The sequence below is a fragment of the Aulonocara sp. 'chitande type north' Nkhata Bay genome, linkage group LG10 (genome assembly GCF_057382095.1).
Source record: "Aulonocara sp. 'chitande type north' Nkhata Bay isolate Kocher_YH1m ecotype deep benthic linkage group LG10, A_spYH_male_GT1.1, whole genome shotgun sequence".
Lineage (NCBI taxonomy): Eukaryota > Metazoa > Chordata > Actinopteri > Cichliformes > Cichlidae > Aulonocara > Aulonocara sp. 'chitande type north' Nkhata Bay.
Genome location: NC_141353.1, coordinates 30,757,782 through 30,784,430, shown reverse-complemented (window position 1 = coordinate 30,784,430; position 26,649 = coordinate 30,757,782). Strand labels below are relative to the sequence as shown.

The following is a 26,649-nucleotide window of genomic DNA, read 5'->3' as shown; positions in this document are numbered from 1 at the left end:
GAAAATGCCAAAAATCTAAGTTTTCCACTTACTATGTTGAAAATTCGAGTATCTAAGTAAAACAAATACATTTTAAAAAAAAGAAAGGGCTGCAGAAACAATACCTTCCAGATCCCAATCACCTTGTTATCCACTAGAATGTAGCATTTTCTTTTAAATCCTTTTGCAATCAGAATTATGATCTCAATGTGCTGTTGTCCCAAACACAGCTTACTTCTTCAAGATCAGCTCTACAAATTCTCTACAGGCTCCCTTGTTCAGGGTTTATCTGCTTATTTCTTCATTTTTATTCCTGTTATTTCACTTATTACATTATATGTGGTATACACAGTATGACTATGTCTAAGACAGGACAGGCAAGAAAAAATGAGGGGGAAGACATTATAAAAGGATAGAGTACAAATAAAAATATACAAAACAAATATACAACACCTGGGACACTTCAATAGTCTTTTTGTGGTGTGTGTGTGAGAAAGAGAAAATGTACCTGAAAATGAGGGTGGGAACTTGCAATAACGCCCCCTTGGTGCCAGAGGCAGACAGAGATAAATCCAGAGGAACCCCCTCCCCCTGACACGGATGAAGTCCAAGCCACTCTGGATCACCAAGGGAGTTGGTCAATGACCACGCCAGAACATCCAGCCACGTGCCCTGGAACCAACATGTGCTTGCAGCCCAGTGGGGGGTAGCAGTGGCCAGCAGGGAGCAGTGGGGGGGATGAACCCCTTCCTCCATAACCATGTTCCATAGAGGCCAAGGCTCAGCAAGCCTCAGACACAAGCCCAGCCATGCACACACACTCACCATTCCCTCACTAACTCACATACCCACCCACCAAACCACTAATGACACGCGGAAACATACAGGGACATGCACACAGATCTAATGGAGATGCAACCAAAGCACCAAACAAACCGCCCGTAGACCACCGTACCTGGCAGGGTGTGTGGAACAGGGGTTTAGGAAGATGCCCCTCCAGTCAGTGTTGAATGTGCTATGTTGTGCAGGTGTGCTGTGGAGTGTGAGTGTACAAAGTTTACAAGATGAGTATTGCTGTATGAAAACTAGTGCTGGGTGTGACACAAGCACCCCTCTGCTGAACAGTAGTGCTAGTCCCCACCTCCACCCATCCCCAAGACCCTCCATGTTTAAGTTGCAGATAAAATTAAGGGACAGATAGCAGTGAAGGGTTGAATGGGGCTATGGTAGTAACCCCACCCATTAGTCTCTAGTTAACACACCTGCCCCCAAGGCTCTATGGTTGTGGTGATGTTGTGAAGCATAATGACTATAGTGTAATTAAAAAGGAGGGGCAGGTCACCGCAGTACAGCCAGCAGAGCCACGTGAATGGCTCTACCCACTGTGATCTACACCACTTACAACCCTCCATCAAGACCCTGCATGTATGAGTGATGTGTTCTATGAGGGAGGGAGAGCCGGGGTATGTTAGACCGGGAGGTAGAGAGCCAAGAAAATGTATTTTTTTCTACAACTTTATTTCAGTTTTTCGTTTAAGTCAAAGATTTAATGAAGACAAATCGTTTAAGTCCACGACAGTTACAGGTGTGTTAAAATGCTATGCAAAAATAGACTAACGTACGCCTTAACAACAGTATACTACATTACCCACAAGCGAATGAGTGCAAAATATCCTACGGCAAGCAACAAGCCTTCGCGTATTTTCCCTCGCCTCCGCGTACGCTAATAACGAAGTTAAGCAGAAGTTTTTGTAGAAGTGTGCCTGTGTCAGTTCACCTGGTGTTGTTACGTTTTAAATGTTAGGAACGGTTATTTATACCGACTTTAACAACGCAAACAGCGGAAGAGTTTGCCAAAGTTAGCCGCAAAGCTAAAACAACTGGCTGGGAAAGCTAAAAACAACTGTAGCTAGCGGCATATGTATAGTTAGTTAGGTAACCTCTTTTTACTAGAAGCTTCATTATGCGTCCTGATGTTTTCAGTCACATATGAATTAATCTTAAAATATGCAAGACCATGGTCGTACTAAGAGAGGGGATGTGTCCTGGACTGGATGAAGACTTATTACGCGACCTTCGTGCTGCTGATATTAAAACAGGTGAGTTTGTGGGGCAATGTGTCCGTTTTAGCCTAATCACAGACAAGTTATCGATAACACATCTGATTTCTTGGTTTCACAGTGGAGGACCTGGTTTCATCAGACATTGAGGGCCTTGCTCAGAAATGTTCTGTATCCTATAAGGTATGTATACTTTAATCCTAATCATAGATCCCTAAAAACACGAGATAGTGACCCTTACAAGAGTGCACTGTCAGTTTCCAGCTTACCCAACATATTACTCCAATTTAATCGAGGTGCTGCCTCGAAATTATCCCTATCACAGCAGTTTATTTAGTGGTGTTAGGAAGGAATTTAAAGTGGGCTTGTAATGCTGCTCCTCATTTTCTGCCACAGTCCATATTAAACATGGCCAAACTTTCTTATAATGAGGTCCGTGTATGTACAAGTAATCCCTATGAGTCATAAGCTCAGGCAACTGCTTTAAACCTGCAATTTCAGACAGTTTTTTTTTCTACTCTTGGCTGGGTGTGATGTCAAAGAGAGTAAATCTTCTTAATTTGGTCATCTCAGGTGCACAGCTTTTATGAGACCTGTTTGTTTGGTCCAGCCAGTCAGCAGAGAGTTGTCTAAAAGGGCATGTTTGAGAAAGTGGATGAACTAAGGAGCTGCACAAAGGTTAGATGGGAGATAAGATAAAATTTTGTGGGTGTGAGTCCTGCAAAGCTATTCTAGCATAAGTCCAAGAATTGAAATTCTAGATTAGGAAATTAGCTTAAAAGATGCCCTTTAAATTAACACAGAGATCACCCACATGTTATAGCTGGCATAAACACTGTAGGCCAGTATCTTCCTGAGCTTAGATACACACTACCACATGCAGCATGAGTTTCCCATTGTGTAAGTGGTTTATATTATTATGTGGGATACCTTCTTTTTTAAAGTCATCCATAATGGAAGCAGACCTCCCACTGGGTGCATTATATATATACCCACTGCAAACAAGCTCATTTGGTTAACAAGCCAGGAAGGGCTGTTTTTTATTACTGGGTTAAATCAAGGTTAAGCATCACATTTGCTTCCTATCCTTTCCTATATTTTTTGTCCAGATCTGCAGTTAAAACTGGTTTTATGCTTTGTGTTGATATAATAGAATATCAGCATGAAAAATGTATCTAAAAAGAAATGAAAGCGATATCTATATTTCCACAGAAAATGATAAACGGTGAAAAACTTTCTAGCTAAAAAAGAAGCTAAAAACCTCCTTCTGAGTTCCCCCACAAAGTCCTTCATTATCAGTCTGAACCTGCAACGATAGGTCAGCTCTCTTAGTTTTAAATCAGTGTGCAGTGAGAACCAGAAAAAAGGCAGAGATCATGAAAGAAATCCTGTCTAACTCAGAACTGGCCTTCTGGGCAGATAACGGTAAACTATGTTTTTTAGACCATGAATAGTGTTTTCCACCAAACTTTTCAGAGATATAAGAACACAAATGATCATGAAGGGTACCCGCGAGGGTTTTATAAATAAAAGTGTATCGGGGAGTACTTGTGTGGGTGGATGGGACACTGAAGCCAACCCAGACTTTCTTGGTAAAAAGATGAGTGAGCATTTCCGTCAGTCAACCATCCTCTGTGGTCTCTGTGTCTGGACATGCAGACTGAACATGTATAGGATGAAAATTTTGCAGCCCCAGGGGGATTAAAAAGCTAAGAAATTGCAAGAGAACATTTAGAAAGGTGCAAAATAAATTATGCCGTCTCCATACTTCTACACTTGCACCATATCTCTCCATATAGCCTCGCTGTAATTTCACTTTCTACATTTTTAAAGCCAGTTTCATGGAGGAAACCTTCACCTGACTAATTTGAAAAACATCTTCCTGTTTCTGTACAGTAAAGCGTGTAAGAGAAATAATGACCAAAATGCATTTTTATAATGGAGAGAGACTTTGAAGATGTTTTCCCCATTAGATCATTATGCTTTTCAAATATTGTTTTTTTTCCCATCACTGCCTGCAGCAGGCTCAGGCTCATCCCAGTGGCCGAGCTAGACTTTCTAACCAGCTTGCTCAGCCTGCAGGCATCCCCTGAGCTGATTACCGGGCATCCCTGTGCTCCATCAGACTCCTGCTGTTGATCTGAACCGTTGTCCTGCCCACACAACAGAGATGAGGTCAATGCTAGGTCACCTATACATTTATCTGACTAAAGCGGCCTCCTACAGTTAAATTAAAGCTACACAAGACAAAGTTTTCATGTAAAAACATACCTGTCTCATGAGCCCACAAGCCAAATTTGGAGTGCCAACCTTCTTCCCACTAATTGAGACCCAACAGATTTGTCTGATTTCCCTAAATAAATTTCAGCTGTTGGGCATGAAGTCTAACAGGAAATCTTCTCTGCCCAGAAAGAGAGACTAATCAGAGTTTAACTCTGCTTAACAACATTAAGTGCTCTTTCTAGAGAAAGCTGGACTGCCCAGCATTTGATATTTTTGCGGTTGAGCTTCATATGAAGCATCACACATCAGCCTGGTTAGTGAGCAGTGTTCTTGTGCAGCTGTGATGCTGGAGGAGCCAGTGGAATACGGTCGGAGTTTTACAGTAAACTTGAAGCTAAACACAGCTCTGTGCACTGTCTATTTAGTGGCGTCTGACATGCATGTTTCCTACATGTTGGTCGTGACTTTGCAATTCGAATTGATTGCTGGTGGTAATGAGAAAGTCAGACTTTGAATGCCACGTTACGACTGACTTATCTTGAGACAGTGTTGATGTGGTGGAGGTGGTGAGCATTTTCTAACATGGACGTCATCAATTGTGTTGAGAGTTTTTAACTTCAAAGTTAGGATACGATTTGCATCATTTTCACACACACCAAAGCATTCTGGGGCAGCTGGTGCCCTTTGGATGGGCGGGCATTATCATCCTGAAAAGGTCGCTCCTATCAGGATGGAAATGTTTCATTGTAGGTTAAAGGTGATCACTCAGAACAACTTTGTACTGATTTGACTTTATGTCAACAGAAGTGGATCCAAACCATGCAAGAAAAATGTCCCCTACAGCTTAAAAGAGTCAAGAGATCGCCTCACAGCTGGGGTCAAGGGTTCAGCTCTTTCCTTTAAGTTGTACTCATTTGTAGCGGCTGAGCTGGAATACTGGCAGAAACTGAGCTGATTCGCTAATTAAACTAACTGCTAGTCCCTGCAACCATTTGGATAGTATGCCCAAAATGAAGCTTAAAAAATAATCCACGATATCACTGTCTCAACTTGTTTTTTTCCATCTAAAGTGATATGACATGGAGCAAAACCAAGATCTGGCATTTACTTTAATTATGAAGCAAATGATGAATGAGGGCATTATTAAAAAATATCCTTCTAATCACATGAAGACAAGCTGAATTTTTGCATTTGGATTATAATTAAAATGGCCTAGAAATAAAACTGTCCAATCTGGCAACACTGAGTTTTTTGTGTTGCAGCTGATCCATGCAACATTTGTGTGAGCCTCATATGCTGTAATTTTTCTATTTCAGGCTCTGTTTGCCATCCGCCGAGTGCTGCTAGCCCAGCACACAGCATTTCCTGTGTCAGGTGCTGATCTGTATGAGGAGCTATTGAGCTCAACAGCCATCCTCTCCACTGGAAACCCCAGGTAAAGACAATGCTGCTCACACAGCAGAGCACGCTTCTTTGTGTTTCAGCGGCTGGAGGGGATTTAACGACAGGCTCGATGCCATAAGGAAGGTTCATCTCGGGAATCAAATATGCGTTCCTGAGGACACATTCTTAGGGTTTGAAATGCACTGGCTTTATTTTTTTTTATCTTTTCCACTGGATTAGAGTCTTTGAAAGTCTAATGCCATGATCTTTGATGAACAAAACTTTCAGTCTTTGCAAAAATAAATTTAAGCAGCTTTGTTGGGGGATAAAAGTTTTATTATGTTTGCCAGCTTTTCTGTTCATCTTTGCAAACCTACACGGACACTGCAAAGCATGTAAAGTCAATAGTATCATACATTAGCAAAGATGTTTTGTATCTTACATTGATCCATTTTTATCAAACTAGATTCTTCATTCTCAATCAGTGCTGAAATTCAGTTTGCATTGAACTACGCCGGATTATCCATCTGGAACATGGCTGCTGCTGTTGTTAAAAATACATCTGAGCAAAAGAGTCTTTTAGAAAAAGGCCTGCGTGCCACATTCCTGCACTGAGGAAACATTTTAGCAGCTAAAGCTGACTTTTTTTTCTTTTTCTTTTTGCTTGTTCTTCCATTTGGCTGGTAAACGTAGCCTAAAGTGGTTTCTGATATATCAGCTGCATTAACTTGGCCTCCAGCTTGACTACTTTCCTCTGAAAAACAAACACCACTGGCAAGTCTTTCAGAACATTTTTTGTGGTACATCAAAAAATTAAATTTTCATGATTTGACAAAACCTCAAGTTCCCTCTGCAACCAGCACAACATTGTATTACAGCAGTACTTACAATTAACCTGTAAAACTGAGACACTGAATCCGATGAAAGGTTTCACACAGAGGTGTGCACTGGAATCCGAAATTCAGCTGTCTGTATGCCGTCAAAGAACAAAGCATTCCGCATAAATATTCCACTTTTGGATGGGAAGTACTCTTCAGCCAGGACACAGACGTATCTGGACGAGTCTGTGAATTGGGGCAGCATGGCATAATTTATAAGCTGCTACCTTTTCCACAGTTAAACTCACTGTTGTAGCATAATTAATGACCACAGGTGTTTTTTGGCCTCCCCATGGTTCTTTTTTTGAAAAGTGGTTTTCATAAATTAGTTAGTGCCTTGGATTAGTGATATGAAACTGAATCAGTCGTGTGAGCACAGTAGTGGGATTTGTGTGTGTCTTGGCTGCGCTCTACTGGTGGAAAGGTGAACTGGTGAATGATGCGTTTTGATGTCCATCGTGTCAGTTTGTACTGTGAGTACGCTGTTTGCTTCATGCACAGACAGAGAAATGAAGCACACACTTACTTAGCTTTAAGTTTATTAGAGACTACAGCCTAATGTAGGTTTAAGCCTAAAACTGTCTGAGTAATAGTCATTTCTGTTTAAATTAAAATAAATAAAAAGTTAGAGTAAATATCACGAACACGTCTTGTTTTCTATGTGGTTTTTTTCTTGTTTTTTTCTTCAGTACATGTGTGTTATTAACTTAAAGCCTGAATACAGTAGAGAGACAATCAGTAACATTAAAAAAAGGAATAATAGAAGAAAGAATATGATAACTTTTTTTGTCTGTTTGTTTTCTGTTTTGTTATTGGAGTTCAAACTTAAATAAAAATTGTTGAAGATAAAAAAAAAAAAGGAACAATAATAGGATGATGGGATATCTATCATAAGGCATAGGATTTAGATTTAACAGGACCCCAGTTCCCACCTCTCCCCCTTTAAATTTGTCATTTTAATCGCTTTAAAATTTGAATTACAACATTTTTAGGACAGATACAGATATTTAGTGATTTAAAAAGCCGATATTCCAAATTATCGGATGTTATATCCCAATATTTGGTATATCAGTTTAATTATGTACTCATTTACATAGACTTCCCTGTTAGTACAGAAAATAGTCCTTCCCAGTAGTATTTGTTTATTTTTCTTTTTTCACTCGTTCAAAGGCACTTATCCCTTTCAGAATCAGCATTATTTTTAATGTTGGGATTTTTTTTAAACACTTTTTTATTTAAAGGAAATAGTGATTGAATCTGCTGGCTGCTTCTGTGGAACATCTGGAATTTTGTAGTTATTCCCTTCCATAGTATCCGACATGAGTGGTTCCAACTTTTAATGGTGAATTGTTGTGTTGCTGTGCTTGGGCCCACCAACATGTGGTAAATTAGTTCTGTTTTCTTGCCACAGGCGGGTTGATTGTAGAAAAGACATTAATTTTAATGACAAATAACTAACTAGTGCTTCTTCTGTTTAATTTCAGTTTTAGAGAAGAATCCAGTTTCAATTGAAAAATCCAAATATTTCGTTTTTATATATTTTCTTAACCATGAACACTGGAGATGCCTTTAGTGCCTGAAAGTTGCAAAAGCCTTTAAACACTTTCCTTTCTTCTTCCAGTTGTTTTGATGTACACCCAGTGAAGAGGAAACTTTTTTTGGTTTGATTTCAACAACATAAATTTAATGTAAATAAAAAATCAGGTTAACTTTCCTGCTAAAACATTGTAAATATGGAAAACTTTCCTTGGACTGTCAAAAAGTTTTGAGCTCCTTGGCTATAGCTGAACGCTTACTGTACCTGTCTCATTAAATATCAAAAGGGAGCTACTTTTTGTCTTTAGCAGCACAGAAATACTCCCGAAACTTGCATTTAATAGACTTCAGTCGCAGCTCAAGCAATAAAACTCAAAAGCAGTTTAATAGTGAATGAATGATAAATAGTATTTGCTTGTGTGGCTGCTGAATATCAAACAATATGTACAAAGTAAGGCTAAACAAACCTTATCAGATTTTCTGGCCCTACACAAACGGGATGTGTGATGATGACTGATAGTGATTCAGAGCCATCTCATGCAGCCCACGAAGTAATTGTGCCAACACTCGATAGGGCGGTAATAGCAGAATAGCGTGTATCTGAACCATTGTAGAGATGTTTGGCTGTGATCAAGTGCTGAAATTCAGCACCAAATCAGAAGAGTCACTTAAAACCTCATTGAGAATGGCAGCGATTTTCTTCTGTCTGAGCCTTCTCATGAGGAATTCAGCCTTGAAGCTCAATGTCAATGGTTAGTTAATGAAGCTTAACACAAGTATTACACAAGTATCACAGCTCCCCTTAAGTAAGATCCTGCTAATTACCACTATTTGTTTAAATAATCATTCTGGAACGGGGTATGGCCGGCAGAAAATATCTGTCGACGGGAATCTTAAAATCATCTTTTATAGAAAAGCAGAGTGCAACAAAGGCTGAGCCTCTTCATTGCTTCCTTTCCTTGGGGTCCAAGGACTGCACAGTCTTCTGAGCACACTGATGAGGGCAGCCTGTGGGAGATTTTGAATCTGTGACTTTTCAAGGGCAATCACTTTCATCCTTCTGAGTCCTTACAAGAACCTAACTTGACGATCAACAGTGCAGCTCTCACAGCACTGTTGTCACAGAAGGCAAGAATAATGCAAATACATCCATACCCACCAATTCTTCTCTTCAGAGTCACGCCATGGGTGGTGAGAACTGCTATCAAGCAGCCACAGGCTTCCAGCGATGCTTAACCTTCAAGCTGGAGGACCTTGGTTATGTAAATTAAACTGCATGTCTGTCACATCCGTCATCACGAGAAAGATGAGATTCCACAAACTGCACAGATCACTGATCTGAGCTTCAACAGACACAAATCAAAATGCTGAAAGAGAATAGTTCTCCGTTTCCCTGACTTGGATTAGGCCTGCTGTGAGACCATAAACTTGTTTTTTGGTTGTTGTTTTTTGGTAGAGATCTTCATTGAATTTTTCTTTTCTTCTGGGACTAGACTTCAACCGTGTCTGGAAAACTGCCTATGATAGAAGTCATGAGAATATAATCATTTATATAATCATTTTTTATTACTTTTGATTTTTACTTTCTTTGTCATTTCTTTTGTGAGTCCAGTTTAGTTTCAGCTATTTTCCAGAGTGGGTTTGTTCATTTCACTTTGGTTTTAGAGGTCTAACTGGAGATTTATTCTTCAGTATGAAATGTATGCTGTAGCTACATCGTAACCACAAACGCCTCTCAAACCCCGTGCCAGGGTTGGGGAAGTCCAGGCCTCGAGGGCCGGTGTCCTGCAGGTTTTAGATGTCCTTGATCCAACACAGCTAATTCAAATGGCTAGATTACCTCCTCAACATGTCTTGAAGTTCTCCAGAGGCCTGGTAATGAACAAATCATTGGATTCAGGTGTGTTGACCCAGGGTGACATCTAGGCCTTCAGGCCTGGACTTCCCACCCCTGCCCGATGCCATAACCTACAGCGTAACCTGACGTTCTCCTGTCTAGAAATGTAACCACACGTCAGGTCGACGCAGACCAGAACTATTGCGATTGGCCTCTTCATCAATTCCTCCTGTGCAAAATCTCATGATAATAAGAAATACCCAGCCAATATTTATAAAGGCTATTCTGATCATTGCAGTGGATGCATCAAGACACATTGGCAAAGGGTTAAACCAAACCAAGTGTTTTCAGGTATTTATTTATTTATTTTTGTTTGTCTTTGTAGTTTTACCTTTTATACCAGCGGGCCATGGGCCGATACCAGTCTGTGAGTCGTTTGGCGAGAGTTGAGGCTCGGGTGTGAAATATTGTTACTGGTTTTATTTTGTTGTATGTATCTGTGACACCTCAAAGGCCGGTCCGTGAAAATATCGTCGGACATAATCCGGTCCGTGGCGCAAAAAAAGGTCGGAGCGCTGTTTTATACCACCACAGTGGATTTGAAATCAAACAATAAAGATGTGATTGAAGTGCAAACTTTAAGCTTTAAGAGGTTTAACAAAAGTATTTCATTAACTGCTGAGGAATTGTATAGATTTTTATAGCAAGTGCCCCATTTTTAGATGCTCAATAGTAACATAATTTTATATATAAGGATTATTTTTAATACCTGAAAATCTTCAGCTGTCAATGGACTGCCTGCACTCTAGACTCCATAGACATTAACAAAGAGAAACTCTGCTAGGCCTTTACTGCAGCCACCAGCAGGCATTGCTTGTTTAAGAGTCTCTCTGCCTTCGGTGTTGTCTTTAGTAACTGAAAGCATGCTCTGTTGGGTCGACAAGAGGTGACTGACCTGGTGTTTGAAGAATTTCCCTTTCCATTCCTTTGAAAAATGTTATTTCAGTATGATTTAGGTCATTATCCGTTTGCACTGCGAAGCTCTGTCCCGTCAGTTTTGCAGCGTTTGCTTAATCTGAGCAGAGCATTTGCAGTTTTGGGAAGCTGACTGTTTGCCACCTCTCTATATGTCTTAGTTGGTTTTTCAATCTAACGATGCTCTGCTTCACTTCCATCGTCATATCTTTGTGAACAGTGAACAGCTACTAAATGCAACTTCAACACTTGGAATAAAGTTCAGGTTTTTTGGAAAGAACGAGTCTCATCCAGCCATAACGCTGCTTGTCAGTTAATTCTCCAATTACTTCTGAGCCTCTGAAAATGAGGGACTTTGTATAAAAATGGCTTTAATTACTGAACAGTTAATGCAATACTTTTGCTAAACCCTTTGAAATAAAGGTGGAATTTGCACTTCAATCACATTCATTGTTTGATTTTAAATCCATGGGGGAGATGTAGCGGGACAAAATGAGAAGACAAAATTGCCTCATTGTCAACAGACCTGACTGTATGATTAAAATATAAACTGATACTGCAGAATAAAATGACTCTATTTTTTTTGGTCATTAAAGTAGAAGTGATGTAAGAAGAATAAGAGGAGTCTACATGTGACTTTGTATTCTGTTACCAGCAGCTGTCAGTTTCTGAACCAACTGACAGTTTTTGGTGTTGTCTGCTATCGACATATTTGGGGCAATACTCAGTAAGCATTTAGGCTCAGCCGTCAGCGTTGACACAAAACACAAAAAATCGACCAAAACACACCAAAAACTCTGTTTTTCTCGCCTGCAGCAGCTTCTGGTTTCCTCAACTTTCAGCTGACAGTTTTCTTAATATTTCTCAGTGAGGAGTCGTCTAAATCAGCGGTCCCCGCCCCGGGCCTCGGACCGGTACCGGTCCGCGAGAGTTGAGGCTCAGGTGTGAAATGTATGGTTTTCAGGGTTTTTATTGGTTTTCAGTGTTATTTTGTTATCGTTTTTATCGTTAACTCGGTTTTCCTGGGTCTTTTCACGTGTGTTATGAATAAATCTTCTTTTTTCGGTACCGGTACTAGTTTTATTTTGTTGTATTTATCCGCGACACCTTAAAGGCCGGTCCGTGAAAATATTGTCGAGCATAAACCGGTCTGTGGGGACTGCTGGTCTACATGATTGGAGAATTAGCAATTTTATGGCCATTGGTCGTAGTAATTCAGTTTGAGAGTGAATGCTCTTCCTGTTCTGTATTTCATACATATTGCTTACCTTTTCCATTTAAATTAAGTGAAAATCGGAGCTGCATAAAATACTTTGTCGTTACAGTTGGGAACAAAGGTGCACACTATGGATTTTAAAATAAACATTGAGGTGAAGCCGCTCGAGATTTTTATCAGGTTTCCATAAACCATAGCGATGATTTGATGCTTCTTAATGAAGTAATGCAGTGAGAGTCGCAGTTGGCTATTTTTACATTTTTATGGAAATGGATTTGTACCTTTTGACTTTTTATCTAAAAGACATGTTTTTCTGCTAATGGAGTTGTTCATCGTTTGTACTGATGACTCAGCTGGGAGAATCGTGCATCATTGTCTGTGCAGAACATGGCAGGGTGTTTGTACCTGCTGTAACCCCTGGCATCTTGAATTACTCCTCCCACCTGTCAGAATAATTGTAGATGCATAAGACATAACAAATCCAAGCAGTAATGAGCCCAAATGGTCATTTGAGGTGATTAAGAGATATTATAAAGGAGTTGAGAAACACTGCTTGATGTGTTCTGCTTTGGGAAAAAGCTCTGATAGCATCTTCAACTCTATTGGATTGTTTTTGCTTTTTCAGCGTTGTTTATGAGAACTTGACAGTTGCATTACCCCGTGAAGTTTGATGAAGTAAGCACTTAGCATTAATTAAAAAGAAAGATACCAAAATCAGCTGACTCATATGTGAGCTTATCGGTGCCCCAGTAAAGGACGGAGCAGCCCTCCAAGCACAGATGTGGAATCATGCATTTCTGTAGTATTTCAAGCTTTAAGTTATGGACAGGGCTGTAAACAAACTTGACAGGCGTTCTGCTCCTGCTCGGCAGAACTCTGATGTGAAGTCAGGTTGTAAGGATGAGGTTAAAAAGCAGCTCCAGAATGATATGAGATGTTGACAGCAGGTTGTGAAACTTTCGACCATGGCCTTCCTTTTAATCACATCTGTAGCATCACATAAGTCGAGCCCGCTGCTCACTCAGTTCAGTAGGAAATTAATGGAGCTCTGGTGATATACCGCTTAAGTTTCTTGTGGCATGAACGCATAAAGAGAGCGGATACACCGGGGTCGAAGAGGTTGCGTATAAACGACCCAGGGCGTGCAAAAGGGGAACTCGGGGGAGATTTACTTGCACAGCAACAATGAAACCCACAGCAAGACTGACAAGTCTGTAAATCCTAAGCACACTCTCATCACTCACTATACTGATGTGAAAAAATATAGTTGAAAGTAGCATCTCTGACTGGCACTTGAATCTATTTGGGATGGAAACAGTTTAATATAGAAATATATAAGTGAGGAATGATTTCAGAACTGTTTGCAGCTCAAAGGGTGTCGAGTTCAAAAACCAAGTTTGGTGTGAGTAAATAAAAAAAATTGGTTATCTTGAGATATTATCTCACTTCCTGTTTGTCTGCTTCATGTGATAATAGCTCTACAGGACTGAGCTGCTGCGGTGAATAAACAGCCGGTTTTAGGAGCAGCCTTTTTATTTATGCCCTTGTTTTTTATTCATAGAGACAAAGATTCTTTATGAATAATTAAAAAAAGGAGCTGTTTTAAGTGTCTCAACTCTTCATGAAACTATCTTTGAACATTTAGACATCATAGCTGTGCCCACTATCAGTGACTGTCATCCTATGTGCTCACATCAGTCACCCTGAATACTGATGTGTCCCCAACAGATTCCATATCTTGTGGCCACAATTTTGTCATCACGTCGCCATGCATCGCTAACTCGAGGCCACACAATAATATGTTACCGGGATGGTTTCCACTGAGAATGATAATGTGAAAGATTTACTTTTAAAGTACTTAATTACACTTGAGAATATTTCTGCACACCATTTAAAGGCTATAGTTTCAGTTTGTGTTGCACATGAGATTTTATGATGTTCATGCCACAAAATTAGACTTTATATCTTCTGTTATTTATTTAAATTATACTTGTATGTCTCAAAAAAACCTTTCATTCATTCATTGATCCACGTCAAGCCCCTCCCTGAGCCTGATTCTGACTGAGGTTTGTTTTACGGTTGAGAGTTTTTCCTCCTCGTGTCAGAAGAACGTGTTCAATCATCTGATTGTTGGGGTTTCATCTCTAATATTATCCAGTCTTTAGCTTACAATGTACAATATAAAGCACTTTAAGGTGACAGGTGTTGTGATGTGAAGCAATATAAATCAAATTGAATTGAACTCATTCATTCATGACTTCAAGCTCTTGAAAATCGGAAACCCAGTATCTCATATTATTATAATATTCTATTTCAAGTTTGAGTAAGTTATTGTTCAGTGCACACAACCATACAATCATGGGGAAGACTGCTGACTCTGCAGTTGTCCAAATGAAGATCATCAACACTTTCCCAAGGAGGGTGAGACACAGATATTAATTGCTGAAAAGGCTGGCTGCCTGCAGCATTCCTTACCAAAGCATGTTTGTGGAAAGTTGGTTAGAAGTCCATTTAGAACTTTAGGAAGCGTCACACGGAGTGGACTGAGGCCGGTGTGACTTCATCACAAGCCACCACTTACAGACGACATCAGGACCGGAGCAACAGCTGTCACATTGCTAATGTTAATTCCTAATATCGAGCTAGTCCTGAACTAGAGGCAACATCAGAAGTGTGTAATCTGGGCTAAAAGGAAAAAGAGCTGAACTCTTGCTCAGTGGTCCGAAGTCCTTTTTACAGATGAAAGTAAATTTTGCATTTCATTTGTACACTTTACATGTACTGAAAATAAAATATTTGAAAATTTTTCTTTTGGACTTTTTCTTGACACTCTACTTGTGTCCTGATTTAAAGTTAGAAAATTGTATCTTTTTGTATCTTGTACCTTTTTTTTTTTTTTTAAGGTATATGTAAAACAAAGAAACAGACTTGCAATCCCTTTTGCTCTAGGTATAGATCATTGCTGCACATCTAAACCACATCAGACAATCTTAATTGTTTTAATTAAAAAGCGAATGATGTTTTGTGATTCACTAAAACTCAGGCTCTATAGATTTGTAACCTGTAGAAAAACAACAGTTCACTTAAGCACTGAGGAAGATACAAAATCCTTCAAAAAGCAGTTAATGAAAAACCAACGATTTCTGAATGAATTTGAAAGCTGCAGTTGGTGCCTGAGCTTGACAAGAAGCAGCTGGAATTAAGAATTGGCCGAGTATCTTAAGAGTAGTCTGGAGTCAGGCTCAGTTTGTATTATGTTTACCCAGCTGCAGTTTTTGCCGGCTCTACGGCTGCACTTAATGGTTTATTACATTGGATGGCAGTTGTGAGTAATGAATTGTACCTTGTTTCTTGCAGCTTAGATAAACTGCTGGATTCGGGCTTGTATACTGGAGAGATAACAGAGCTGTCGGGAGGCCCGGGAAGTGGCAAATCTCAGGTGAACATTTCCTACCTTACCTCTCCGTCACTGATAATTTCAGCCTCATAAATTCACTCCTTTTTAGAATTCCCCGTTCTCCCGTAGAATAAGAAAATGCACCTTCCAGAGTCGCTGTTTAACCGAAACAAATTGTTCATGTTAACTTTAACTATCCCCGACATGCTTCCCTTCGCTTGTAGGTGTGCTTTGGTGTTGCAGTGCACATTTCTTACCAGCTGAAACAGAGTGTGATCTATATCGATACGACAGGAGGGCTGGCTGCCAGCCGCTTGCTTCAGATGCTGCAGGCTGAAACCAGCAACACAGAAGAGCAGGTGAATTACCTGAAGCTGCATTGAAAATTTTGGGTTATTTGAAGGAAAATAAAAACAAGCAACTTCTGCTTTACAGATGGAAGCTCTTCAGAGGATCCACGTCTTCCGTTTATTTGACGTTTACGCTCTGCTCGACTGTCTGTACAGTCTTCGCAGTGGTGGGCTTCAGCAGGTTTGTTGACAATTGCTTTTTTATTTCGCTTAAAATACACCAGCAGTCTTTCTGTAGCTGGGGAACCTTTGTAGAAAGACGAATCAAATTTCAGCAATCTAATTTTGTCACATTTTGTATTAGGCGTCTGTTGGTGGCGGCTCTGTCAAGGCGGTGATTGTGGACTCTGTGTCAGCTGTTATCTCGCCTCTACTGGGAGGCAAACAGAATGAAGGTGATATCTCTCTCTGCTGGTCCATCATAGTCAATCATACCTCAGGCTGTTTTTACACCTTCAGCCATAAAACTGAAAATAAATGTCACAACACGTTTAAACACATCTGTGGAAGCATGACAGCCAGTCATAAGAAAGTGGCAAAATAACACACTAATATTTGTGGTGTCACATTAAACCGCAAACCATTACAGTTTAAGCATGAGCTCGAACCTCTGCTGTCAGTTATAAATAGAGCTGTTTTCATTAAATATGTAATTGCTTAAATTCGAGTCTGGCCTCTTGGGACTCAAAATAATTGAAATTCGTAATCCAAGTGAACTTCATTCAATTTGTAATGTTTGTAGAAAGCTCCAAAACTGTCATCTAATTAAACTGACAGTCAGTGCACCAAAATTCAAAGGTTCTTATCTAAAATAAACCTGCCTGTAAAAAGACATAACAATGCAAGCTATTAGCACTCTGCAATCTCTGCTGGTCTGTGTAGTGCAGCTCCTGATTGCTGAATAACTCGATTCAAAGAGAAAACCAGAAGAAGAAAATCCAAAAAATGAAATCAAACTATCGGATAACATCACAACACATGAAGACAATAACATTTCTCTTACCTGGAAACCTTTCGGCCTCATTTTCAACTCCACATTTTTATTCCTGGAATCCTCTGTAGTACTGTATTTTTCATACATAAGGCGCACCGGATTATAAAGCGCATTAAGCGAAACAAAACAGTCAAATAAGTCCAACTTTACTCAACTCATTCTTCTTGCTTCCTCTACTTCCGTACCATTGATTCATTAATGCTGAATTCTCTCGCAGCGGCTCTATTCCCATGTTGTTGCAGTATATTAATGACTAACCTCGTATTGTGGATGGATTATCTCAGTTGTTCTCCTGACTGAAGTTTGGTCCGTTTACAACATCCTGCCATGCGATTGCATTTGTCCCTAACCATCAGGAACCCTCACGTTAATTTTTATCAAGTGGAAAAAAGTTAGCGTTCATCCTCCAGCTTCACTGTGTTTATGTTATGCTAACATAGCTGTGTTGCTAGCGACATAGCGCATCATTATATACCAGCTGTCCAACTTCAGTAACCCTACAAACGTCACTGCTGTTTAGCTTTCTGTCTTCATTTATGTTGGAAGTGATAGCAGAGCTGTACGTTTTAATTTTTTCAGAAATCTCTCAGTCAGAACATGCTATATCATGTTTAGGTGGAAACTAGCGAGCTAACTTCCTGCTAACTTCTAACTCTGTTAAATTTATAAATTCTGTTTTCATGGATGCCTGGATGTTAAACTTAATTGTTAAAACCTGGTAAAGGAGCAACACTGATTATTTTATTAAAGATGAAAGAATTTAGACAGTTTTAAACTCTCAGTGATGCTGCAGTATTCGTTTGACTTTGGAACCTGAAGAGATGGAGTTTAGGACCCAGATTACTCTGGGAGGCTCCTGACTAATGCTCCAACAATCCATCAAGCGGTGCGGCTTCATAGCTTCAAAGTCGTACTAAAACATTTTTTGACAGATTTTTGAGCGCCGTGTACCACATAAAATCGGTTCAAAGTCAGTAAGTACAACCAGAATTCATACATAAGATGCACCGGATTATAAGGCACTGTCGATTTTTGAGAAAATTAAAGGATTTTAAGTGCGCCTTATAGTCTGAAAAATATGGTACGTTTACATGTATTTGGCTCCTCTTCCTTTAAGGCCACCTTAAACCAGGGTTGTCAAACTCAGTTTTAGCTGGAGGTGCTATGTGTACAGAAGTATTTGGCTAAATCTCTTACCTCTGAATTCAGGTGTTTTCAGTCACAGGTGTATTAAATCAAGCACTTAGCCATGCAGTCTGTCTTTACACATATTTGTGAAAGGATGGGCTGTTCGAAAGAGCTCACTGAATTTGAGCACGGTATGGTAATAAGATGCCACAGCGTGAAATTTCTTACATCTACACTTCCTGTAGGTATGAGGTGTAGGTGGTATTGTTCATTTATCCTTATAGTTTATGTAGTTCAGTGATGTGTTAATGGATTAAAAGAGTAAACAAATAATTGATTTTAAGTTTGCATGCATATAAAAAATAAAAATGAAAAAGTTGCATAACCATGATTCTGTTCAATCAAGAACAAACACTGACAGTAGGAGGTGTTTGTTTAGCTTACTGTTGGGAATGTTAATAAACCTACAGCCTGCAGTTTTCAAGAAACTACACTGATTGATAGGCCACATTAAAATTAGCAAAGGACTGGATGTGACCCACAGACCTTGAGTTTAACACATGTGCTTCAGGCAAACAACAGTGAGAGAGGAGTGTTGGTGAGGAAGCCATATTAAAGTTATCCACACTCGCTCACGTCATCCAGAGCTGAGAGTAGAAAACTGCTTGAAACAGTCTTCGGAGCAGGTTGAAGCTCGAGATCATTTAAATGCTGCGTTTACATATGAGCATCCAGCAGAAAATAAGAAAAGCATAATAGGTCCTCTTTATAGATGAAGCAAATGCACTCCTTTCAGTAAATAAGGACGTCTTTGGTTTTTACAGCCCACCATCTGTGTAATTCATTGAATGTTTCCTATGCACTCCTTAGAAAAGGAGTCAGCCCTTTACTGCTGGATTATAATTCCAAATGTAATTTGTGAGCTCGGGCACACTGCTGCTGTGCTCAACTAATTACAGTAATGAACAGCACAGTGGAAAATTTGTATCCAGTAATTTGGGTTTGGCACACAGTAGAGTTCATATTACTTCTGAAGAAAAAGGTAACATTTTTAAGGTTTTAATTAAGGAATATTCAAAGCACAGAGTAATGTTTGGATTGTTATGGTTATGAATTTGGTAAAATATTAAACATGCAACAGATCACAAGATGATAAATTTAAAAGCAAAAACAGTCAGGAAGCAACTGAAAAACATTAAAAAACGCATTTTAAAAAATAGAGGAAGGTGAAAATCTCAACGTATGTTGACATGATCCGTGTGACTTTTATACTCGCTACAATTAAAGAGTGTTCCTTATATTTCATGCACCATTTCAGCCTTAAAATGACTGAAAATGAGTGGACCATCTGTAGTTACTTTCTGCCACATGATTACCACCACATGCTTTTGTCGTTTTATTTTGTCAGCTGCGACCAAGCTTATTTGGTAGTGCTATACCAAGACACCAGCCATCGGTTAGCCTGCTAATATGTGTAATTTAGCACCAAATGTAAAGGTTAGCTTGCTACTTTTGCAGATTTTTATTAGGAAACTTTGGAACAACAAGCTTTTACAGTTCGATGCACTGGTGAAATACAAATGTCTGTACCTAAAGTGACAGATCCGTCATGGGCATCGCTACAAGCTTCAACAAGCAACCGCAGCTTTTTTAAGTCAACTCGAGCAATTTTTAGGAATGCAAATTTCGCTGTAATAAATTTAGCTTGAGCTGCTACTGTTGAGTTGCTTTGAAAGTTCCTGTGACAGAGCCTGAGAGTATTCTGTACATGAACTAACCTCTCTACAACTTCCTTTGCCTCCAGGCATGTCCTTGATGATACAAGTGGCAGGAGCTCTTAAGACGATGGCAAAGGACTTCAACGTTGCTGCTTTGGTACGGACGACTCAGTCTTTGATGTGTGCTGCTCTAAATGCAAGATGCACTTCCAGTGTCAATCTAAAGTCTACACATACTACTTCTTGTTATTCTTTCTGAGAAAACTAAACATTTTACTGCTTTTTTGGGTTAATAAATAGGATTATAATAGTTCTAAAAAATAGTTTTAAAGTAAAATCAACCCTGTTCAGTGAACTGCAGGTTTTAATTATGTTTTAAAAAAAGGAGTATGCACGTTTAAAAAGCATGCACCACAGAAAACTGATCTTCACCTCAAGTGATGAAGTTATTTGAAGGGAGATAAAGATAATTTGGTAGCCTTTCAATAAAAGTGGGACGATCTGCTTGTCCCACTTATATCTTCCGTCTTCTAAAGCTTGTGTTACGCGTGGGAAGCTGTACCAAAGCATGGTGCGATAATCTCCTGAGAGTGAGGGAAGAAACTAACACGATGGTGTCTGGGCCCACAGGTAACAAACCATGTAACAAGAAGTGGCAGCGGGGAAGTGCAGCCCGGCCTCGGCGTTTCGTGGAGTCACATCCCGAGAACCAGGATCCTGCTGGAGCGAGTAGAGAAGGCGGCGGCTGTCAGCCAGCCCAGTCTGCGCTCTGCAAAGCTGATCAAGTCTTCCAGACAGGTACAAGAAGCAGCATTAACTTGCAGAGCAACCAGCTCAGTGTTGATTCTGTCGAGGGGTTTCGTTGTTGTCAAAACATCTTGTTAAAATGGAGACTTTGAAGTCGTGTTTGCCCTTTTAATAAGAACCGGTCTGGTTTGATAAAGACATGTTTTATTCCTCCGCCGAGACACGAGCCAAGGCGAGGAACGTTTTCCGTTTGTTTGTCTTCGAGATTAAAAACACTACCAGATCAGATTTGAGTAAAATTTCTGGAGAAGAGGAGCATGGGCAAAGGAGAAGCCTATTAGTGGGGATAAGGATCACTTACATTTATGCTTAGCGTCCACACTCCTCCTGTATTTAAACTGGGAAGGCTATTCCAGTAACGTAATGTTGCTTTATCCATTCCAAAACCAGTTTTGATGTTTGTTTGGGGTCATTGTGTTGATCCCAATTCTACATAAAGTTTCATCTGTCTAGCTGCTGATCTGAGGTGCTAAGTTCATCCACCATGAGAAATGAGTTGGTCTGTTATGGAAGCCATGACAGGTCAACTCGTTTTTCAGACTTTTTGGATGTTCACTTAGTTCATCCCTTTTTTTTTCCTAGCACCACGAGTTCACCTTTGGTCTTCTTCAGTGGGATTTTCACTGTAATTTTCAGACACAGGCCTGTGTTTGTTAGTAAATGCAGATTATTTCTGAAACTGCACTAAAACATGTCTCAGTGGGGATTACTTTCATTTCACAACTGAATTTGATTTGATAGCATCTTAGTTTGAACGTATCCTCTCGGGTTTGATAACGATCACTGATATTCCTTCGACATCAAAGATCTTTTAAACCAACATTTTTGTTAAAAATAATGGGAGGAAATTCACTCTGCATTTTCTGCTCCGGAGTTATAAAAGACGGTCGTCAGCGGAAACAAAGCAGCTTCAGAATGAACCGAGCCAGTGAATATTTAATATTGTGGCAGCGTTGTGTTTAACTAGGTCTAAATCAACTGTCATGTGCTCTGTTTCTTAGCCTTGTCACATCAAAGAGGAATTTGACTTGCAGTGGTGGAGTCGCTCAGAAAAAGGGTCCTCGGGAAAGAGGAAACTGGATGAGACGGATTCCTGATGAGAGCAGCCGTAATCCTCTGCATAAATGTCACACCAAAGGTACACGCATGTTTCTGGGTCGAATTTGGGAGAAAGTGTCTTTTTGAAGTACTCTGCTAGCATTCAAGCGATAACTAAACTTTATTCCAATTAAAAACGGTCGCCACAGTTATTAGCTTCAAAATTGACCTATTTAGATACTGCCGGCGTCATGCTCTGTCAGTCATCTGCTGCAGCTTTGGCATACTGGCCTGAGATTTTATTCTTACCTGTTGGAAAATCGGGAGGAATATAAAGGCTTTTCTCGTGTTTCTTTCAGGCATAGCTGGGTAGGCTCATGCGAATTCTTCTCAGAGTGTGAATACGTTCGAACATTTAATTAAAGCCACCTCATAGCCTGAAGTATCCCACGGATGAAAAAGGCAAATCTGAATTATCCCTGAAAGCCATTCTGATGCAGCAGGCTGAAGGGAAAAAAACCTCTCAGCATTTCACTGGATCATACAAGGAGTCTCACGATCGAGAAAGGGAAATGTATTTGGTTTAGCTGGAGCAACGCCTTTTTAAAACAAATTCTCTCCATATGGTTTTGGGGAAATCTGGCACAAGCAGAGCTCTCCGGAGATTCGCGCATGTTCATAACTTGTAGCTTCGGAGGCCAGCATTTATGCCATTCATCTCTGTGACACCACAGCTTTTATTGCAAGTGGCTCCAATGCAAATCAGTGCGACGCTCCAAACACAAACCGATGAAAATGAGACACGCTGGAATGATGTTACAGGGACATTTTTATTGTCTTTGTCAGGTTTGTTTATTCCTAATGGCAGACAGATGTTTGTTTTCAGTGCAGGAGCTGAGCTTTAATATCAGAGTGTTCTTCAGGCAGTCGAAAGTATTGCTTGATGCTTATTTAAAAAAAACTGGTTCATATCCTAGACTTGTGTGTAAAATCAGTGTCAAACTGTACGTTACTCATGATTTAGAGGCTATATTCTACATTGTTACAAAATATTCTACACCTCATATAATCATAGACTAATCTAGCACTCCACCTCCAACCTAAATGTGTGTTGCATCTGTTGGTCCGCATGAGCAGAAAGGTTCAAAAAGAATAAATTAAAATGACCTGAGAGCAGTGGCATTTGAAAACATAGACAGTCACGGTAACATCCCCAAACTTAGAGCTGCCCTCTGAACAAATAACATCACCAGAAAACCAGCAGTTCATGGCTGGGTGAAAGCAGTGTATAAAATGTAGTTTCCTCCTCTTTTATTAACAGGGAGCTACGACACGCCTCTTGCGGATACATTCCCAGATCCAGCTGGGGGTCACTTTCTGAGCCTGGCTCTGTTCTTCGGGTTCGGCCAGAGTGTGCGTGGCGGAGGCTGCGTCGTAATCTGGCACGAGGTCCCCGTCGTACGCCACGAAGTATCGCCTCAGCTTGTTAAAGTCCTGCACCGAGTCGGGCAGGAAAAGCTTCACGCCGCTGAAGATGTCCAGCAGTGTCTACGGGGAAAACAGTGAGGTCAGCAGAACAGACACCCTGCAGCAATACTTTCCCTACATTCAAGGGAGCAAAGTGCTCTGCTTTTCTGCACTGTTCAGGCTGTGTAATATTACCATGTCACTGATGGAAATGAAGAAAAAGACTATTTGATATAAAGACATAAAAAGGCTTTGTAGAGCTCAGTCTGTGATTAATATCAGTCCAACTCTAACAGTCAGTAAACCTTAACAGAATCTCTTCACGTCCAAAGAAGAATTTACAAACTCTGAATTTGTTGCAGTCTCACAGGGGACACCTGCATTAAAGGATGCACACCCAGGCCTTGTTGAAATATAAACTATTGTGGCAGTAATTAAGGAACAAACAGCCAGTTTCTGCTTGTGATTGCTTGAGATAGTGGAATGGTGTTAGTGAGGTGGCCACATTTCACAGAGTGAAGACAAACTCTGTAAAGGTCAGACCAGGATGTGAATAAACATTCAAGTTGGATCTAACAATCACAGCGGCTGCTCGGCCAATACTCAGCACAAACCGGCCTGTTGACCTGGTTCAGTTAATGACCTCATATACGCAACATTGTACATGTAAACTTTTCTTCAGAAATTGGGAATTATTGGCATAATTCTAGCTTCAAAAACAGTCCATAAGCTGGTTAAAGGTTCCCCTGCCCGTTCCTGTTTCTGTCCTTTGACAGCAGTTACCAGAGTTGCAAATATAAAGAGCCACTAAACCGCCAAATTTGGAATATTTGTATCTTTAACACTGTACTGAAAACGAGAAAAAAGTTTTAAAACTGTCAAGATTTTATTAGTCAGCTGGCCTCTGAGTGTTGTAATCTATAACCTGTCAAAGCCATAAACAACACACTGATGCACTAATTTTAGAACAGGATTACAGTTTTTAACAAACAGTTACTTTGTTTTATGATTGTCAGACCTTAAAAGAAACTTAAAGATGGATTTAGTTTAATAATCCTAAATAGCATTTGTTTCTTCACATTAACTGCGTCCACAGAACACATTTAAACACACGTTGTGTTACTAACCTTGTCATTCCTTGGCTCCAGTTTCTGTGAGGTAGCTTTTGCTTTAGTTTGTCCGTTGCTGTGGACACTCTCACTCTTCTTCACCTGATAAGAAACAGTCTAACGTTAGGTCATCACTGCAGCTTTGGGTTTGCGCCTTGTGCAATTCTCGTGTTCTGTAACGATGAAACTTTTCTTTAATGTAGCACATGAGATGTAAAGAACATTACCTTCTTAGCACTGGGTGCGTCTGAGCTGGGAGTGCGAGGCTGGGATTTCACTGCCTTGGCTTTGGGTGGAGTGCTGCTGCCTGCAGAGTGCATGTTATTGATTACACTTATAACAAAGCAGCATTTGCAGCACTGGGGTCACTTTAAAGTGTCCACAAATTTATTTCTGCATTATATTAACTTGAATTATGAACCAATGTCTAGAATAAAGGACATGCATATAAACATATCTGTGTGAGCCTCCTTCTTTAAGTAGAGACATTAAAGGTGAACAGAGTTACTTTACTCTTAGATATCACTATTAAATTACTGCAGTTGATTAGTTACGATAAGAAATATTTCCTGTATTAGAAGTTTCTGAAATGTTGTGTTTAGTTGCGTAAACTAAGTTTAAAACAGTTAAAGCATCATGCAAATATTTATAAAGTTTTGCACGATGCGAGCAAACCTGCAGAATCTAGACAGGAGTGTTTGGTTTATGTGTAAAATTCTATTATCATTGGTGGAAAACAATTTACTGGTTAAAAAAAAATATTTTTATCTTCAAGGGGAAAAAAAAAGCAATGCTCTAATAAATGTCCACTAACCTGCAGATAAATCTTAAAATCTCACATATGCATTTATGGAATTTTCTTAAATAAACATCTGCATGATGGAGACTACTTTTTCTTTATGTGGGTGTTTCCAGGAAGGGCAGAGACGCCTGCAAGTTGAAAGCGATTCATTTGAAATCTCAGGGTCCCTCCTCAGTCTCAGGCCAGACTGTCAACAAGCTCAGTGCATATTCTGCACATTGTGTTGCAGACACAGTCAAAGCATCACCTCAATCATAACTGGAGGGTTTTACTTATTGTGTGTGCAAAGATGCTAAACTTTAACCCAGTTACAATGAAACAACGAGGCCTCAAACATTTTAACAATACCTATTCTGCCTCAAATACAAGGTTATGAATTTACTGATTATGTAAACAAAGCTGTATCAATAGCATTGGTGGCATTTTAAAGGGAAGTTTCCAAAAATTAAAAACAAGAGTCTTTAACCACAAATAAATTGTGGTCATTTGAATCTTCACTTTTTAAAGTATTAAGTGTAACTCAAACCTAATCTTAGGTAAATCCGGACACACAACAACAATGTAATTTCCCTTTATGTACGTGACTTGTGAACTTACTCGTCTTCTTGGGCGGAGCGCCTTTGTTGGAGGAGGACGATGGCGAGCTTCCTCCGCTGTCCCCCCCCGATGAGCCCTTGTCATCGTTGGATGTAGACGGACCTGCTGTCACTTTGAAGTCGCAGTTCTCCTTCGATATGCGGTACAGCTCCTGTGCAGAGTGATGAAATGACAACATGGGCTTCGGCCAAGAGATGTAATGTTCTGTGTCAGTGGAGATTGAAGACCCGTGCCGGATTCAAATAATTAAGCCCAGGCATGTTTTACTGCCTCGGCCAATATTTCAACTCATCCGTCAATACTCGCGGGAAGACTGCAAATTTGCTCCTCCTCCCCGCCGTTTCAATCATACTTCATGCTGTCCCCCTGGGTGCTTTGTTTAACAGTGGGATTAATTATTCCATTCCTCCCGTCACCTGTATTACTACACATCCTCCCATTTTTCCCCCATCATATTTTACAATAGAAAGAAATTAGCAACAAGCATCCCTAGAAGATACGCCTCAGTTTTAAATGAATGGCTGATTTCTAAAACGTCTTTTGTGCCGTCTCAATAAAACTTCATCACTGAGCAGCGGCTAATTCTTTCTCAAGCACTACAAATCAAAAACGCTGATATCCTACTTTAAGCTGGTGCAAGTTGGTGGCGCTCTTCCAGTCCTTGTCATCGCGGATTCTCGTCATGCGGGGGAAGCGGATGGAGATGCCATCAGCGGTGTGCATTTCCGATTTGGAAAACTCTGCGCCTGTGATCTCCCACACAGGTGCTTTCTGTAGCACAGGAAACACATAATCATATATAAAAGCCACAAAGGGTCACTGCATGCATTAAAAACACCTCCCATCTCAGAGCCCGTCATTATCTCGGCGCTTTTCGGGGGTAATTCATTTAAAGGAATTCCTGTGGATACACGCAAGAGACGCTTTCAACTTCTAATTTCATTCAAAGGGTGTGCAGTATCCAGATATACAACTGTGCTCTGCGTGAACAGGCCCGCTGGGAAATCCAAATGTGCTGAGTAGTGACATCTCACCTCAGGATCGCGGATAATGAAATCTGGATAATAGTTCTTGATGATTTTCAACCAGCTAGGGATTTTGCTTGGCTCCTACATTAAGACACAAACACACACAGACACACAAAAGATTAATTTT

The 26,649-nt window shown here is 40.1% G+C and overlaps 2 protein-coding genes across 2 annotated transcripts in view; one reads left to right on the top strand and one right to left on the bottom strand.

Annotated features, from left to right (window-relative positions):
• The first annotated feature begins 1,488 nt into the window (after positions 1-1,488).
• On the top strand, positions 1,489-24,622 carry rad51d (RAD51 paralog D). Its single transcript, XM_086309490.1, has 11 exons — positions 1,489-2,078; positions 2,161-2,222; positions 5,579-5,697; positions 15,445-15,526; positions 15,709-15,843; positions 15,920-16,015; positions 16,139-16,229; positions 19,761-19,831; positions 20,305-20,472; positions 21,483-21,619; positions 22,841-24,622. The coding sequence occupies exons 1-10, from the start codon at positions 1,997-1,999 to the stop codon at positions 21,576-21,578; spliced, it is 1,002 nt and encodes a 333-aa protein (XP_086165616.1). The 5' UTR covers positions 1,489-1,996; the 3' UTR covers positions 21,579-21,619; positions 22,841-24,622.
• The window catches only part of lig3 (ligase III, DNA, ATP-dependent), a 19,587-nt gene continuing 15,178 nt past the window's right edge, over positions 22,241-26,649 (bottom strand). Inside the window, exons 16-21 of the mRNA XM_086309489.1 lie at positions 26,529-26,603; positions 26,119-26,265; positions 25,495-25,645; positions 24,323-24,402; positions 24,114-24,197; positions 22,241-23,067 (exon numbers count right to left, since the gene is read on the bottom strand). Of these exons, the coding sequence (XP_086165615.1) occupies positions 22,834-23,067; positions 24,114-24,197; positions 24,323-24,402; positions 25,495-25,645; positions 26,119-26,265; positions 26,529-26,603 (771 nt within the window). The 3' untranslated portion in view covers positions 22,241-22,833. The remainder of the gene's footprint in view (positions 23,068-24,113; positions 24,198-24,322; positions 24,403-25,494; positions 25,646-26,118; positions 26,266-26,528; positions 26,604-26,649) is intronic.